The following is a 14,994-nucleotide window of genomic DNA, read 5'->3' on the forward strand; positions in this document are numbered from 1 at the left end:
CAGTAAATTCTGACTAACCTCTGCATTTGCAGAGTAGACCAGGTCCCTCCCTGCCACCCCCACCCCCACTGCTTACTGGAACACGATGTGGTAGATGTGGTAGATGTGGTAATGATACAAGAGGGAGGGGCAACCCCCTGTGGTAGCACTGTTTTTGTGTTTCCATAAACATGCCGACTAGTCGAGGCATATCTCCCATAGTAGCTATCTATGACTGTGGCCCAAAACGTCTGTATACCAACATCCTGTTATACTGACAACAGGGTGGACATACCTAGTCATCACCACTGCCTTGGTTTTACCATAATCCTCCCTTCAACCTGACTCTGATCAGGACCTTTGCTAATAGAATATTCTGTTACTGTAAACTCCTGCTCAGCATCTAATTATTCCTAAATACCATTTTGCTCCTGTCATCTGATTGGTCACTTTCTGAGGAAACAGAGTTGGATTAAGTAAACAGGATATCAAAGTGTGGATTTAATTTCTACATCGCCAAGTGTCTTCTAGGCACGAAGTCTTGTAAGAAACAAATCTCTTGTTTGCTCTGGTTAATTTGATATCACAGCACCCACAGTCAGAGTACGATCCCATCTGTACATCACCCACAGTGATTTCAGATTGGTAAACATGTTTGTCCTGATGGTTACTGAATATTTAAAGAGACACAATTTCTCCTGGGTCCCATTTCCCTCTGCACTTGTGACTAACATAATGTTATTATACAGTGGGGACTTGAATCTGACAATTTTCTGTTTTGGTAATTTCTCTCTATCATCTGACTTGATAAAGGGACGAACATGCATCCACTGTCATGAGGGAGACCAGGATCATTCAAATGCTTAAGAACTCCAGAGGGAAGACAGAGGGCACTGTGCTGGGTACAATACAAAAGTCAGCCCTCTCAGTCCCTTCCTTGAACAAGGAGGACGAGGGGTTCGGAAGGATAGCGTACGGACAAACACCAAGGCTTCGGGGACATGCCAGGCATGCACTCGCCTGTCTCACCTCTTGTTCCTGTCTTCCAGCTGTAGCGTGTACACCATGTCATCAGCAGCATGCGTCTTGGAGTTACTGTCTCCCCACTTGAGCTTCAGGCTCTGCGGACCAGAAGCAGCACACTCCAGCCTAGGAGGCGAGGGTGGTAATGGCCGGGTTTTTGCTTTAATGAACTGACTAAATGGTCCAACTCCAATTTCATTGACAGCCTGAATTCTGATCCTAGAGGTGGGGAAACAGAAGAGGACAGGTTTAAGAAGTTGAATTTTCTTCATTCAGAATGAACATTCGCTGGAGTATTTGCTACAAGCCCCTAAGGCAAAGCTGGCGCAGAACAAGTAAGCACTGGGCAGCACAGAGGGGTGGATATACACCCAGTCTCAAACACAGAAATTCCGTGCACTGGCAAAGGCTCCTTAGGATTTTAACTTGAAAGACGTAAGTTTGTGTCTGAAGGACTCAGACAAGGTCATTCTGGTCTAGCCACTGACTAGTAACTGAAAGCCAGCTTTGGGATTAAACAATTCATAAAGAACCTATTAAAAGAACAACAAATTCCCAACAATCCTTCAGCAGGACATTCAGCCTCCCCACTTACTGGTGACTCTGCATGTCCTTAGCCAGAGCTAAGACAGCACCTGCTGGTGTCACTTAGGTGTAGGAAACTCTTACCTGGAAGCTTAATGTAAGCAGTAAAGATGGATCAGCCTTGCCCCATCCCCCACAGCCTAGGGATTTAAAATCTAATAGACTTAAAATGTGTATATATAACCTTACATAGTGGGAATGCTATCCCTATTTTCCTTTTTCTTCTAAGAAAATTTGTTGATTAGCCACAGTTCTCCAAAGTCACTGGACAACCCTTCGCTGGCTGTGCACTCCCTACCTGGCATGCCTCTTTGCTCCGAGTGCTATGGTGGCTCACCCACATCCACCCACTTCAGGGGCATCTCCCCTTTAATGTTCCAAAGGGAGGAGTTCCCTACTTCCTCTTCTTCCTCTTTTCTTTACAATACACGCTTCTTCTAAAATTCCACTTTAATAACAGGGGTCTCAAGTTAACCTCATTTCTCCACGGCTTCACCCGGGTTAAGTCAACTTAGGTCTGTGACTTCCAGTGTCTTTGTGACTCCTTACAGCCCCTTCAGTGGTGCTCTCTCTCTAGGTTCCTGGCTAGGTTCACAGGCATCTGAACTCACAATCATTGAGTGTCTGAGAAGGGTAATGTTAAGAGCTCAGAAAGTTTCGATAATGAAGCTTGATTTTAATTCACAACATAGCTTTTAAGAAAAAGATTATAATGAATAATACACTCCAAGGAAAGACATTTATAGATCATTTTTATATACTTCCATGATTTAGTTACGTTTACGTAATTCTCACGTGTAGCTTTTATTGCTTATACTTAAATAGAAGGTATAACATTAAGCACTGCAATACTGAAACATGAGCCAAACTCTCCAAACTTAAAGAGTATGTAAGTCAACTGAAAGTATCGTAACTACGGGAAAGGAAGGGTAACTTCCTCGTAGGATAGAGCACAACACTCTACTCTCCCCCATCCCCTGCCCCATCCATCTTGAGGACACAGCTCCTCTGGACTCTGAGACATCCGAAGTCCTGCAGATGTTAGGAGTCTAGAATTGAAGTTCTCACAGACCAACAGTGAGTTTTCTGTTTGCCCCCTTTATCATCCCAGGGGCTGAACTAAGTTTAGAAGTTGGTCTCTATGTGGAACAGGCTGTAGAGAAAGGCCAGCTCCAGGCTATACATGGCTCTGAATGGGGTGGGAAACCTCTTCTCTCTACTTCCTCACTCTCTAGACCCTACCTTGTCTACAGCCTACAGAAGAAAAAGCAGATGATCATATCAATTGACAAAGTATATACACAACCCAAGCTCTGTTTCCAATCAAAACTCGCTGCAAACCTGGAGGGAGTCTCTTTGATATGATATGAACTTAACAAGAAGTCCGTGGCTTCCATGACAGCAGTGGGAGAGGACATACTTTCCCTTTAAGACCGAGAGCAGAATCAGCAAGGGCAGACTACAGCAAGGATGCCTGGCTTTCCCACCCTCCTCTTTAGCAGCATTTGTTAGACATACCAACTGGTGCTCAGAACAAAAGGTATAGAGAGCTAGGGAAAAAAAAAAAGAAATCCACCAGATGCTGTTGAAAATATTATAGAGAACCTACCGAGACAGAGAGACACAGAGACACAGACACAGAAGGGAGGGCGCATAGTAAAGTGTCAGTTCTCCCAGGGTTGACCTATACACACCATGTAACTAAAATCAATCCCCTCACTTGGGATGCTGAAGCAGGAACATGGGGCATTCAAGGCCAGCCTGGGTTACAGTGCATACAATTCTTGTCTCCAAAATTAAACACATAAAAGAATAAATTAAAAAGTCCTGGCAGGGTTCTTAGGAGATAGAGACAGGCTAATTCTAGAAGTTATGTGGAAAGGAAGTAAACTAGCCAACACAAATGTGAAAGGCAGGGCTCAAGGACTTACTATAAAGCTACTGAGTCAACCACAGGACCACTGACTCAAGGACTTACTATAAATCTACTGAGTCAACCACAGGACCACTGACTCAAGGACTTACTATAAGGCTACAGTAACCACAGGACCACTGACTCAAGGACTTACTATAAGGCTACAGTAACCACAGGACCACTGACTCAAGGACTTACTATAAGGCTACAGTAACCACAGGACCACTGACTCAAGGACTTACTATAAGGCTACAGTAACCACAGGACCACTGACTCAAGGACTTACTATAAGGCTACAGTAACCACAGGACCACTGACTCAAGGACTTACTATAAGGCTACAGTAACCACAGGACCACTGACTCAAGGACTTACTATAAGGCTACAGTAACCACAGGACCACTGACTCAAGGACTTACTATAAGGCTACAGTAACCACAGGACCACTGACTCAAGGACTTACTATAAGGCTACAGTAACCACAGGACCACTGACTCAAGGACTTACTATAAGGCTACAGTAACCACAGGACCACTGACTCAAGGACTTACTATAAGGCTACAGTAACCACAGGACCACTGACTCAAGGACTTACTATAAGGCTACAGTAACCACAGGACCACTGACTCAAGGACTTACTATAAGGCTACAGTAACCACAGGACCACTGACTCAAGGACTTACTATAAGGCTACAGTAACCACAGGACCACTGACTCAAGGACTTACTATAAGGCTACAGTAACCACAGGACCACTGACTCAAGGACTTACTATAAGGCTACAGTAACCACAGGACCACTGACTCAAGGACTTACTATAAAGCTACAGTAACCAAGACAGTGTGGTATTGAGACAGACAGGGAGATTAACGGAACAGAACAGAGGCTCCAGAAATAGACCTACACAAATATGGCCAATTGATTTGTGGCAAAGGTGTGAAGGCAACTCAAGGGAGGAAAGACAGTCTTTTCAATAAACGGTTCTGGGAGCAATTGGATGTCAAGAGAAAAAAAGTAAAAATGTCAACTTAAATGTCACACCTAAAAAAAAACAAAATAAAACCAACGCAGTCAAACACTGACCAAAGATCTAAATGTAGAATATAAAATGGTTAGATGACACAGGAGAACGTTTCCATTACCTAGAACTTACAAAAAGAAAGGTTTTCACATGTGACATGTTTGTGACAATAGAGAGAGAAAAAGGAAAATCTGGGTTGTATCCAAATTAAAACCATTTTCCATGTTCAGAGGATGAAGATGAGCTGGGGACTGGGAGGGAAGACTCCACACTGCACATGTGACACAAAATTTGTCTTCAGAATATACAGCGACCTCATCAGAGCTCAAAAGGAAGGGTGAGAGACAGGCTTCAGAACCTAGCACCACACATACTTTCTCAATCTCTCTATTTTCTCTCTCTCTCCATCCACCCACCCCTCCCCACACACAGCGTGAGAGAGCGAGCGAGCACAAGCATTATCAAACTTAATACAAACCAGATGGAAGACTAGAAGAGACACCAAAGAGGACATACAGCTAATAAGCAAGGAAATGCTCCAGATTGGTCATTTGAAAAATGTGACTTAAAAACCTCAAGGTACAACTATGAATGTAGATTTATGCATATGCATGTACATTTGCCTGTATATAAAATGTGTGCATGAATGAAAGCATGAGCTACATGGCTTCTTGAAAAAGCTAAACATGTATCAAACATTTGTCACACTCTCAGGTATTTACTTTAGAGCAATTAATGCCAACAGTTCCCACAGATGCTCAAAGCAGCTTTACTCCTAACACCCGGAACTAGAGGGGGTTCGGGGTGTAGCAGATGCTTATCCCAGCAGATGACCAAAGGCCATCAGGCAACACGAAGGGCCTTCTTTTCCTATTTCTACTGTAGAGGGAGAAGTCACCTAAAATACCAATGACGGTTGAAACTTTGCTTCTTACAGGAGCTCTTAGTAATGCTTCAGAGTGTTAACAGCTGTCTGCATTTCCACACCCAGGCCTGAAGTGTAACAAATGCTTCCGCAAGCACAGAGAGGAAACCCTTGACAAGCAAGCCACGTCGGCGTGAAGGTGCACTGCCCTGTCTCTTCTCAGGAGACGAGAAGACAAGACATGACATCTAGCTCTTCTAGCCACACAGTGACATCTTCCCCTACACGATTTAGGTGAAGGTTTTTGCAGTGTCCAAGCCATCATTTCTTCCCTTCATTGAGGACAGGAGCCATCTGCAGCCCAGGCCTAGGCGTTTCCTGCCATTGCTGGCCCGCAGTCTATCAGAGCACAGCTCACCTCATGCCCCAGGAAGCCCTTTATCCTACAGTGCTCCGCGCAGCCCAGCAGTCCTCAGTGCACACAAGGAGGAAGGCGATGGGCTGCTGAGGATGTGCTCTGATGCGCTCCACACACGGCGGGCAGAGCAAAACAACATCTCAGAGATGGGGTCATTTATAATAATAAAAAAATGGTTTAAAAAGTCCCAGTTTTAGCTAGTATGATTAAATTCACTTACATCCACCGAACCTCTACAGCAGCAGTTTCCAATCTGTGGGTTGTGACCACTTTGGGGGTAAAAATGACCCTTTTACATAATCAGATATTCTGCATATCAGATCTTCACATTCTGATTCATAACAGAAACAAAATTACAGTTGTGAGGTAGCAATGAAAATACTTTTATGATTGGGGGTCACCACAACATGAGAGCTGTCTTAAAGTGTCGCAGGGTTAGGAAGGCTGAGAGCCACCGGCCCAGTCCTTTGGTAAGGACTGGGCTCCTGACCCTCTAGGCCTGTGATCTCTAACTGGCTCCATCTACTGCTACTTCACTTCCACTTGCACGACACACCCTCAGCTACCAGGGCCACCATGAACCCTGTGCTGACACAGCTGCTGCGACAATCCTGCCCATGCTTTCGCAGGCTCTTTACAAGTCACTTAATACCTTCAAGCAACAGTTCCTTCACCAATAAATGAGCACGACACCACCTGTGCTGAACTGACAGCGGATTAATGAGATGAGGGGAATGGGGCCTGCGTTTAACTCTTAGTATCTTTCCGTCTGACTCAACCAGAAAGGGATTCAAAGTGGCCAGAAGGACGCCGGTGAACTCCAAAATGGTGCTTTATGGAGTTCTTGATGCGGATTACAAAAGCAGAGGCCTGGACCTCCCATCACGGTGCCCCGTCTGATTCCTAACCACAAGGCCAGAACTCTGTCTATTTGACAATGGAGGGGACCAGAGCTAGCACAGCAGTGTTCAGTGGCTCACACTGACCTACGTGTGGGGTGTGGTCAGATGTGAGTGTGCACGGGCTCGATTTTGGTTCAGACTCTTCCTGCATCTGGCACTCTGTATTTTCTTGTCAAAATTTGGACCTAACATGGCTATGAATCCAACCCAGGGATAATTTTTTTATTTAAACCCCATATTCAGGTCACCAACTGTTCTCTTCCAATAAGAGCCAGCAACTTTAAATTCACTTTGTTTGGCATTTGCTCCCGAAACCATCAACTGGGACTTGAGAAAGCTCACTCTAACTATCCACCCCTTTACAAACATACACAGTGTCTCAGTGAGCCCATGGAAACAGCTCTCCAAAGTCACCGATGTGCTGAGCTAACACTAACTCTTCCCGATGACAGAATAACACTTGCTGTTGAAATCGAGCTGAGGAGCTGATACAGTGAAGCCGTCTTAGTCTCCAGGGAAATGCTGGATGCTGGGCCCAGGATGCTCAGAAGACTGGGGAGGAGGAAGGCAGCCACCGAACTGTTTTCAGGGTATGGACATAATTCCCTATGTCTCAGTTCCTGTGAAAGAACACTGAACACAACATACTAACTTGGATAACAACCAGGAGTTCGCTTCACAGAGGGAAAAAGAAAAATAAGGTTTACGTTTTATTAAATTATTAAGATCGCTTTCAAATCTTCAATTGGCAAGATTCCTCTTTAGCTAAAGTAACATGTTAATCACAAAACTCAGGTAGGATTTACAGATTTATCTTTTTTTTTTTTTAAAGATGCATCATATCAGTTTTTGAAATTTAAAGGAATTCAAATGAAATACAAGGGAAGCAGAATATTGCTTCTGACTTAAGAAAGTGATGTAATCCTGAGCTGATAGTATCTTGGCTAGGTTACTGTGAAAAGAAATTTACCTTTCCACAAGTCTATAATATTCATCAGTATGCTAATACTGATGATTAAGTCAAATTAAGGAGCATGCCTTTCAGCCTGGATTGAAAAATCCACTATTACAGTATCATTCTAGATGCCAAATAATTTCTTGCTTCAGAAGGTCATAGAGCCTTCCACAATGTACTTTTTTACATACACAGTCAAACTTCCGATAGTAACTCCATTAAAAGAAGAATGAAAAACAAATTGTCCTTTGGGGAGAAGGTGACTCCTTATTAGGCCAGCCACCCAGGCCTCAGGCTTCTGTGAGTGGGTTGGGGTGACTGAGGTCAGGGCCCCCGGAAGCCTGGGGCAGCACAGACCTAGGAAGCAAGGACAAGCTTCTTACAAGCATCTTGCTCTATACGCTTCCCTGTAACTAAGAGATGAAGACCATGGCTAGCAAGAATCTTCTAAAAGGGACAATAGAAAGTTCCTTTTGTGAGGAAAAATGGAGTCAGAGCCGGCTGTCTGGAGAGGGCTCTCTTGATGGAGGCTGGGCTGGCCTCTGCCAAGCCCTTCCTGATGCCTCAGTGAGACAACAATACTATCCCCAGACAAGCCAACCTAAACTAACTTGTAACATCAAAACTGCCTGACTCCTGCCTCAATTTTTTTCTACCTAAACCACATAGTAATCTACATGTGTCTAATCTCAAAAAGTAGCTCAAAACCTCATGTAACACAAGCAACACTGCCAGGGGATTGGCAATTTTAACCCCATTTCACAGATGAGGCAACAGAGGCATGAATGGCTTCCTCAGATGGCAGAGACATAAGTGAGAGATTGAACCAAGGGTCACGACTCAGAACTTGGCTCTGCCTATAAAACCCACTCACATCTCATTATGGCCAAGTGGCATATGATTCATTTCAGCAATGGACAGGGTGCTTATTACATAGTAAGAACTCAATAAACGTTATTTTCACCCCCCTTTTACTTAGCAAAAATGGGCGTAAGTGAGAATACCAAACAAACCCATTTTAATTTTTTGTTGTTCAGCAGCTCAGTGTGAGTCAGACATATAATGACGCTGTGATCTCTGGTGACCTCACTAGCAGATCAAGATGGAGAGGAAGACTGCAGCCCACCCCACCCCCTCCCGCAAGCCAGACAGATCACTGCTGAGCCAAGAGAGGCCACCAGGAGACAGACTGTCAGAGAGGATAATGAAGGAGGCCACGGGGAAGTCACACTAGGCAGGAATGGGGCGATAAGGCTGGTGAGACCACCGAGGGAGCCCACTGTGCCATAGTTCACAGAAGTGCAGCTCAGACATGTACACTCTCAGCCTGTACATGCACTGACATGCCAGGACAAAGGTTTTCACACAGCAACATGCTTCTCGTGGAAGGCTGATGTCCAGCGAGACAGTTTTGTGTTTGTTTTTACAGGATAGTGTTTTCAGTACTAACTGCAGTCAAGTTTTACCCATGGCCCAGCAACAGTCACAAGTTCTGAAGTTACAGTTTGGCGTAGAGAGTTATACAACAGGAAGGTCTATATGGGGAAGCATGGAGTCTGGATTTTAGTTTCAAATGTGCCTCTACCTCCTGCTGCCAGGGCTCGTGCATCTCAGTGGACTTAATAATCACTCACTTTGTGGACTCCAAATGATGGCCTTCTATCTCAGGGCCAACCTTCATGATTACGATACATCTTTTCTCTCTCCTTCAGAGTTTTTATTTAATTAACGTTTACATTTATCAATTTGTGTGCACGTGTGTGTGTTCACGAACATACCATGGTAGAGGTCAGAGAGCAGTTGCTAGAGTCAGTTCCCTTATTCTACCATGGCCGCTCTGGGGGTTGGGCTCACGTTAGCAGCCATGGCAGCTCTGGTCACCTTCACCTGCTGAGCCATATTGCTAGTCCTAAATTTTATTTACAATTCTTTTACTGCTCTCATTTTTTTGTTCACCTCTGTGTATGGCATATGCCTGTGGGTGCCCGTGGCGTGCAGGAGAGGACACTGGATCCCGATGTTCTGAGCCACCTGATGTGGGTGCTGGCACTGAACTTAGGTCCTTCGAAAGAACAGTATACACTGTTAACTGCTGAGCTATTTCTTGAGCAACAGTCTTATTTTCCTTTTGTTTGTTTTAGGCAGAGACTCATGAGGTACTAACTCTAGCTGGCCCGGAGCTTGCTATGTAGACCAGGCTGGCCTCCAAGTCACAGAGATCCACTTGTGTCTGCCTCTAGACACAGGGATAAAAGTCAGGTACCACCACATCTAGGTTATTCTTCTCTGCACTCGAAGCAGCAGGTTCCCTAGGGCATTTCACTCACACACACTTCTGCCTGATCCTGCAGGCTCCTGACTCCGTCCCGCTAAGCTTTGGTCCTCCCAGTATTTCCCCTTTTACCTTCCTCATGTGTGTTTGATTCCTTGTCCATGTGGCTTCTTTCTCCCCACGTCTGGGCCCCTTTCTAGTATGCTGCCCCCAGCCACTCACCCCATAGGAAAATTAGATCCACACACAGCCAGAGTGTCCTGTATTTCATGAATTTACTTTTCTGAGTCTGGGTCACCTTCCTAACTTTCTGGGCATGGGGCAAGGCCTGATCCTTTGTCCATTCTCATGGAAGTCTCCAGGGGGCACTAGCTCTGCCACCCCCCAGAAGGCACTCCGAGAGCATTGCTGGAGGAGCCTGGGCCAAATGAAGTGGCTTTACACACAGAGGGGGGTTGCTAAAGTTCTAAAGGACTGCCTGAGGAACCACAGATGGACCACTGCCCAGTCATGGAGCTGCTCAGGCCCTGGACAGGATCGGGGATAGCAGGTGACCCCAAGCCCCTCTCAGCTTATCGTCTGCGACTCTGCTTGGCAGGAAATGTGCAGAGGAAAGCTGTTTTCATTTTTCCTTTTCGATCCAAAACACAAATTCAATTTCAGATACAGTTCTAAACTTAAATGTAATACTTTAAAAAATTGCTTTTTAATTCCAGTCAATTTCAAATACAGGTTGTGCCAGCAAACCTTAATGGGTAGTTCTGACAGCAGCGATGGGAAGAGATGGATGTGTTGGGACTCATCTCTCCATGCCTGCAGGTTTACTAGAGACAGCCATCTAGTCTGGGGAGAGCAATAGGGAACTTCTATACTTAAATAACCAAGCGAACAGAATGAAGAGGGCTGACGAGATGATTTAGTAGTTTACAGCACTACTGGCTGCTCTTCCAGAGGATCCAGGTTCAATTCTCAGCACCGACATGGAGGGTTACAACTGTCTAAAACTCCGAGGGATACTTGGGCATTGCATGAACATGGTACATGCAGGCAACATGCACATTAAATAAAAATACTTTAAAAATTAATCTCACAAGTTTTTTACCTAAGCCTTATACATGGTGATCTTCTTACTGGCATTTTAACTAATCTATCGAACTGAAAAGAGTGAGGTCAAAGTTAATCGGGCCTTAGATTTTTTGAAACAGTCATTACCAGGGCTCACTGTAATTGCTACCATTGTTTCTGAAACCCAGACTCAGCCAGCCATGTGTTCTGTAGACTTCTCTACAGTAAGCAAATGTATTCCAGAGGCAAACACTTTACTAACTCATCAGCCCTCTTCCTCTCAGTCGGTTCTGACTGGAGGGCCTGCTTTTGTGTGTGTCTGATTGTTAAGCACGGAGTGCATGGCTGCGTGTGTGTAACACGGACTCTGTGTTGAGCCCCAGCCCCAGATCTCACTAGACCACCTATTTCCATTCTTGTGACTCTCTGGGACCATGGGCTTCCTCTTTAACACCCCAGCGGGTATTAGTGTGTAACGCTCCATGCACTGTTGGTCACCTGTTCTCCAAAGTTGTCACTTACGAGTCCTTGAGATCCTTAAGAGCTCTCTAAGCCTGCCAGGCACACTGTGGTCAAGAAGAGGCGCAATATAATCAGAGTGTATAAAGCAAACAAGGGAAATTCTGTTGCAGCTCTGAGAAGCCAAACAGGTGTAAAAATGACTCATAGAGGAACACTTGGAGAAGGAGGGATGGATGATATGACGCCAGGATAATGCCTCTAGCCCTTGCAGCTGCTCAGCAGCCGCCCTCTTCAGCTTCTGGGGATGACAGAAGATAGTCTAGGGCTGGACAGAGAGCTTACTAAGCAAACAGCTTGCCCCGTCAGCATGAGAATCTGAGTTCAAGCCTCAGAATCTATGTATAAAAAAAAGCCAAGTGTATGGCAACATCTTTTAATCCCAGCAGTCAGGAGGCAGAGAAAGGGGTGGACTTGCAGAAAGCCTATGCTAAGCTTCCAGCCCCAGGCCAGGGGCAGGAGCTAATGTTGAGGCATAGGCCTTTAATTCCAGCACTAGGCAGAGGAGGCAGAGGGGGCAGAGGGGGCAGAGGAGGCAGAGGGGGCAGAGGAGGCAGAGGAGGCAGAAGCAGATGGATCTTCATGAATTCAAGGCCAGCCAGGTCTGCATATTGAGCTCTAGGCCTGCCAGAACTATGTAGTCTCAAAGAAAACCAACTCAAACCAAAACCAAAACAACAAACAAAAGACAGACCATCTCAAACTAAGCCAAAACAGAAAAAACAAGGCAGAGACCACCCAAGGAAGAACATTATCAAAAGTCCCTCTATTTTCTACAGGTATGCATATACATGTAGATGTTTACAAATACATGTATGGATATATACACATCTACATGTATGTATATACACACATACATGTATACACACAATGTATATATATGCGTGCACACACAAATGTACCCGCGCGCGCATGCGCGCGCGCACACACACACACACACACACAGAGACAGACAGACAGACAGACAGACAGACAGACTTGGACTAGAATGTGATAGAATATGAGAAAGCACTGCAGAAAACATAAAAGAAATGACAGGCTTTCAGAAGCAGCGGTCCCATCTGCTTGCCTTTTGCCATCCCCAGCCCCAGGAAGCAGGAGTTTTATTGGAAGATAATTTTAACATGACCAGGCTGCTGGAGCACCTGCTGTGTGGCTGCGGCTCAGTTTACACATTCAACTCACTCATTCATTCCTTACTAGGACCTGCCTGGGGAATCATCTTGGTGTCTTCTTACAGGGAAAGGCACACAGAGAATACCTTATCTGAAGACCAGTACCTGAGCCTGAGCTGATGTCCTGCAACCCAATAATTCGCGCATACAGTGATGCACACACTGAAAGCCAGGACCCCTCTGGGCCACACTCCATTATTAAGAGACGCTCTTTAGATCTCTCCCAGTGAGATGTCCTGCTGGCTACAGCAATAAGAATCACAGTGAAAATATATGAAGCAAAAGGGAAGACCAAGGGCACAGGAGGGAAAAATGATCCACGGGTGAGGTGAAATTCTCCTTCAGTAGCTATGAATTATGGGAAACTATTACTGTAGGTAAGAAGCAATATCGGCTCTTGGGCTGTATTTCATTTAGTCCTTTTAAGTATGTTAAGGCTGGGATGCAGTAACTTTGGAAGGGTTTTCAGCCCTGGAATGGACATCGTGGACCAGTTTTTGGAAGCAGCTTTTTCACTCACCGGTATGTAGTTTCTGGAAGGAGGTTCTTCATCACGTGTGTGGTAGTGTTGCCCACAGTAAAGCAGGTGTCTCCCAGATCGATGTTGTAAGCAATGATTTCAGATCCATTATTGCACGGCTCTTCCCAGTTCAGTACAAGGCACACAGAGGGTGAGTCCAGGTGGGCACTGAGGGGCTCCTCCTCCAGGACACACAGAGTGGAGACAGGGTCAGGGGCAGAGGCTGGGGTCTGGCAGTGGACAAGCTCACTGTACGGCCCTGCACCTGCTGGATTGAAGGCCTGGAAAACAGAAGGGTGTGGCCATGTCACACCAAGCCATCTCACATGCTATCACTTCCATATGAACAAATGTTAAGGTGTGTTTTTTAGGGCGGGGGAGTATATGTGGTGAATGTGTGTACATGTTCATGGGTACATGCACATACATGTGAAAGTCAGAGGTCATCCTTAACTGCTCTCCAGCTCTGTCCTGATGTCTGGGGTGGCATATGTGCACCCTGTTGCTTGGGGACATCCCTTTTCCACACCCAGTTGGCATCAGAGATCCATTATTGCATGGCTCTTCCCAATTCAGTGCAAGGCACACAGAGGGTGAGTCCAGACAGGCACTGAGGGGCTCCTCTTCCAGGACACAGAGTGGAGACAGGGTCGGGGGCAGAGCTGGTGTCTGGCAGTGGACCCCAATGCCCCCACTGCATTTCTCATCATATTCCCCATCCTCCAGGCTGTTGGGGTAGAGTTCCTGGGGACACATGGTTTCCTCTCATAGCCATGTCCTGCCATTCAGAATATCAGAAGTCACGCCAGCCCAACTACCTTTTCTCTAGTCAATGTCATGACTCTCCCTGGTATCTGTCCAGGCTCTGCCCTAGAACCTATGCTCACAGAGATTAGATGCAAGTCAGCACTTACTTTGTTTTTCATGTGTACACATGTGACCAACATGGCCAGAGGTGGAGCTGGATCCCTGCAGCTGGAGTTACATGGAGGCTGGGGATCGAACTTGGGTCTACTGTGAGCTTTTAACCACTGGGCTCCCTCTCTAGCCATGAGTCAGGGCTTGTAGTTTAAATCCCTTCAATGGATTCTGCCTTACTAAAAATGAAGATGCAAGCCCTGTATTACAGAAGCACAGAGAGGTGTGTGGTGCTCATCATGGTTCCTGAGAGACTCCCAATGGCACTTGGACTTCCTCTACCTTTCTTACTGTCGGCTCTGCCGGCTCCTGGATGCTCCTCACAGGTGTCAAGCATACCTTGATGGCCTACTCAGGACCTGTGCCTTTGTTTCTAATGTCCAGAGGCCTTTCTCCCTGAAACTGTTCATCTCAGGTCTTCCCTACAAACTCTGGCTGAGTATCTCATTTCAACTTGTAATCACTTCCTATCCCAACCTCCATGATCTCTTCTCATCTTTACTCATAGGCCATCACAGCACTTACTCTTAACACAGTTTATGTATTTGTGTGCCTGGTTCACTGTAGCATCTGACAACTCAAACGGAGCCTGATATGGAAGACTTGCTCCATGAATGCTATAGAAGTAGTTTTCTTTTTCTAAGATTATAATATTTGGCAGCTTTCTTATAACAACAAGAAAACCAGGGCTGGGCAGTTGGTACTATGGTTAAGGGTACTGGTTGATTCCCAGTACCCACATCTGCTGTAGCTCTACTTTCAGGAGATTTGACACCTTCTGGCCTCAGCAGGCACTGGAGAGGTGTGACACACACATACACACAAGCAAACACCGATACACATGAGAAAGGAAACATTTCAGAG

The 14,994-nt window shown here is 45.6% G+C and overlaps 1 protein-coding gene across 6 annotated transcripts in view; it reads right to left on the reverse strand.

Moving 5' to 3' along the window:
- Fndc3b (fibronectin type III domain containing 3B) overlaps positions 1 to 14,994 on the reverse strand; it is a 288,833-nt gene that overhangs the window by 21,824 nt on the left and 252,015 nt on the right. For all 6 annotated transcript variants that reach the window (XM_076932205.1, XM_034499558.2, XM_076932204.1 and 3 more), the window contains 2 exons: positions 13,213 to 13,493; positions 1,009 to 1,221 (listed from right to left, as the gene is read on the reverse strand). In XM_076932205.1, coding sequence (XP_076788320.1) covers positions 1,009 to 1,221; positions 13,213 to 13,493 — 494 coding nt within the window. The remainder of the gene's footprint in view (positions 1 to 1,008; positions 1,222 to 13,212; positions 13,494 to 14,994) is intronic.

This window comes from Arvicanthis niloticus, chromosome 4 (genome assembly GCF_011762505.2).
Source record: "Arvicanthis niloticus isolate mArvNil1 chromosome 4, mArvNil1.pat.X, whole genome shotgun sequence".
Classification (NCBI taxonomy): Eukaryota; Metazoa; Chordata; class Mammalia; order Rodentia; family Muridae; genus Arvicanthis; species Arvicanthis niloticus.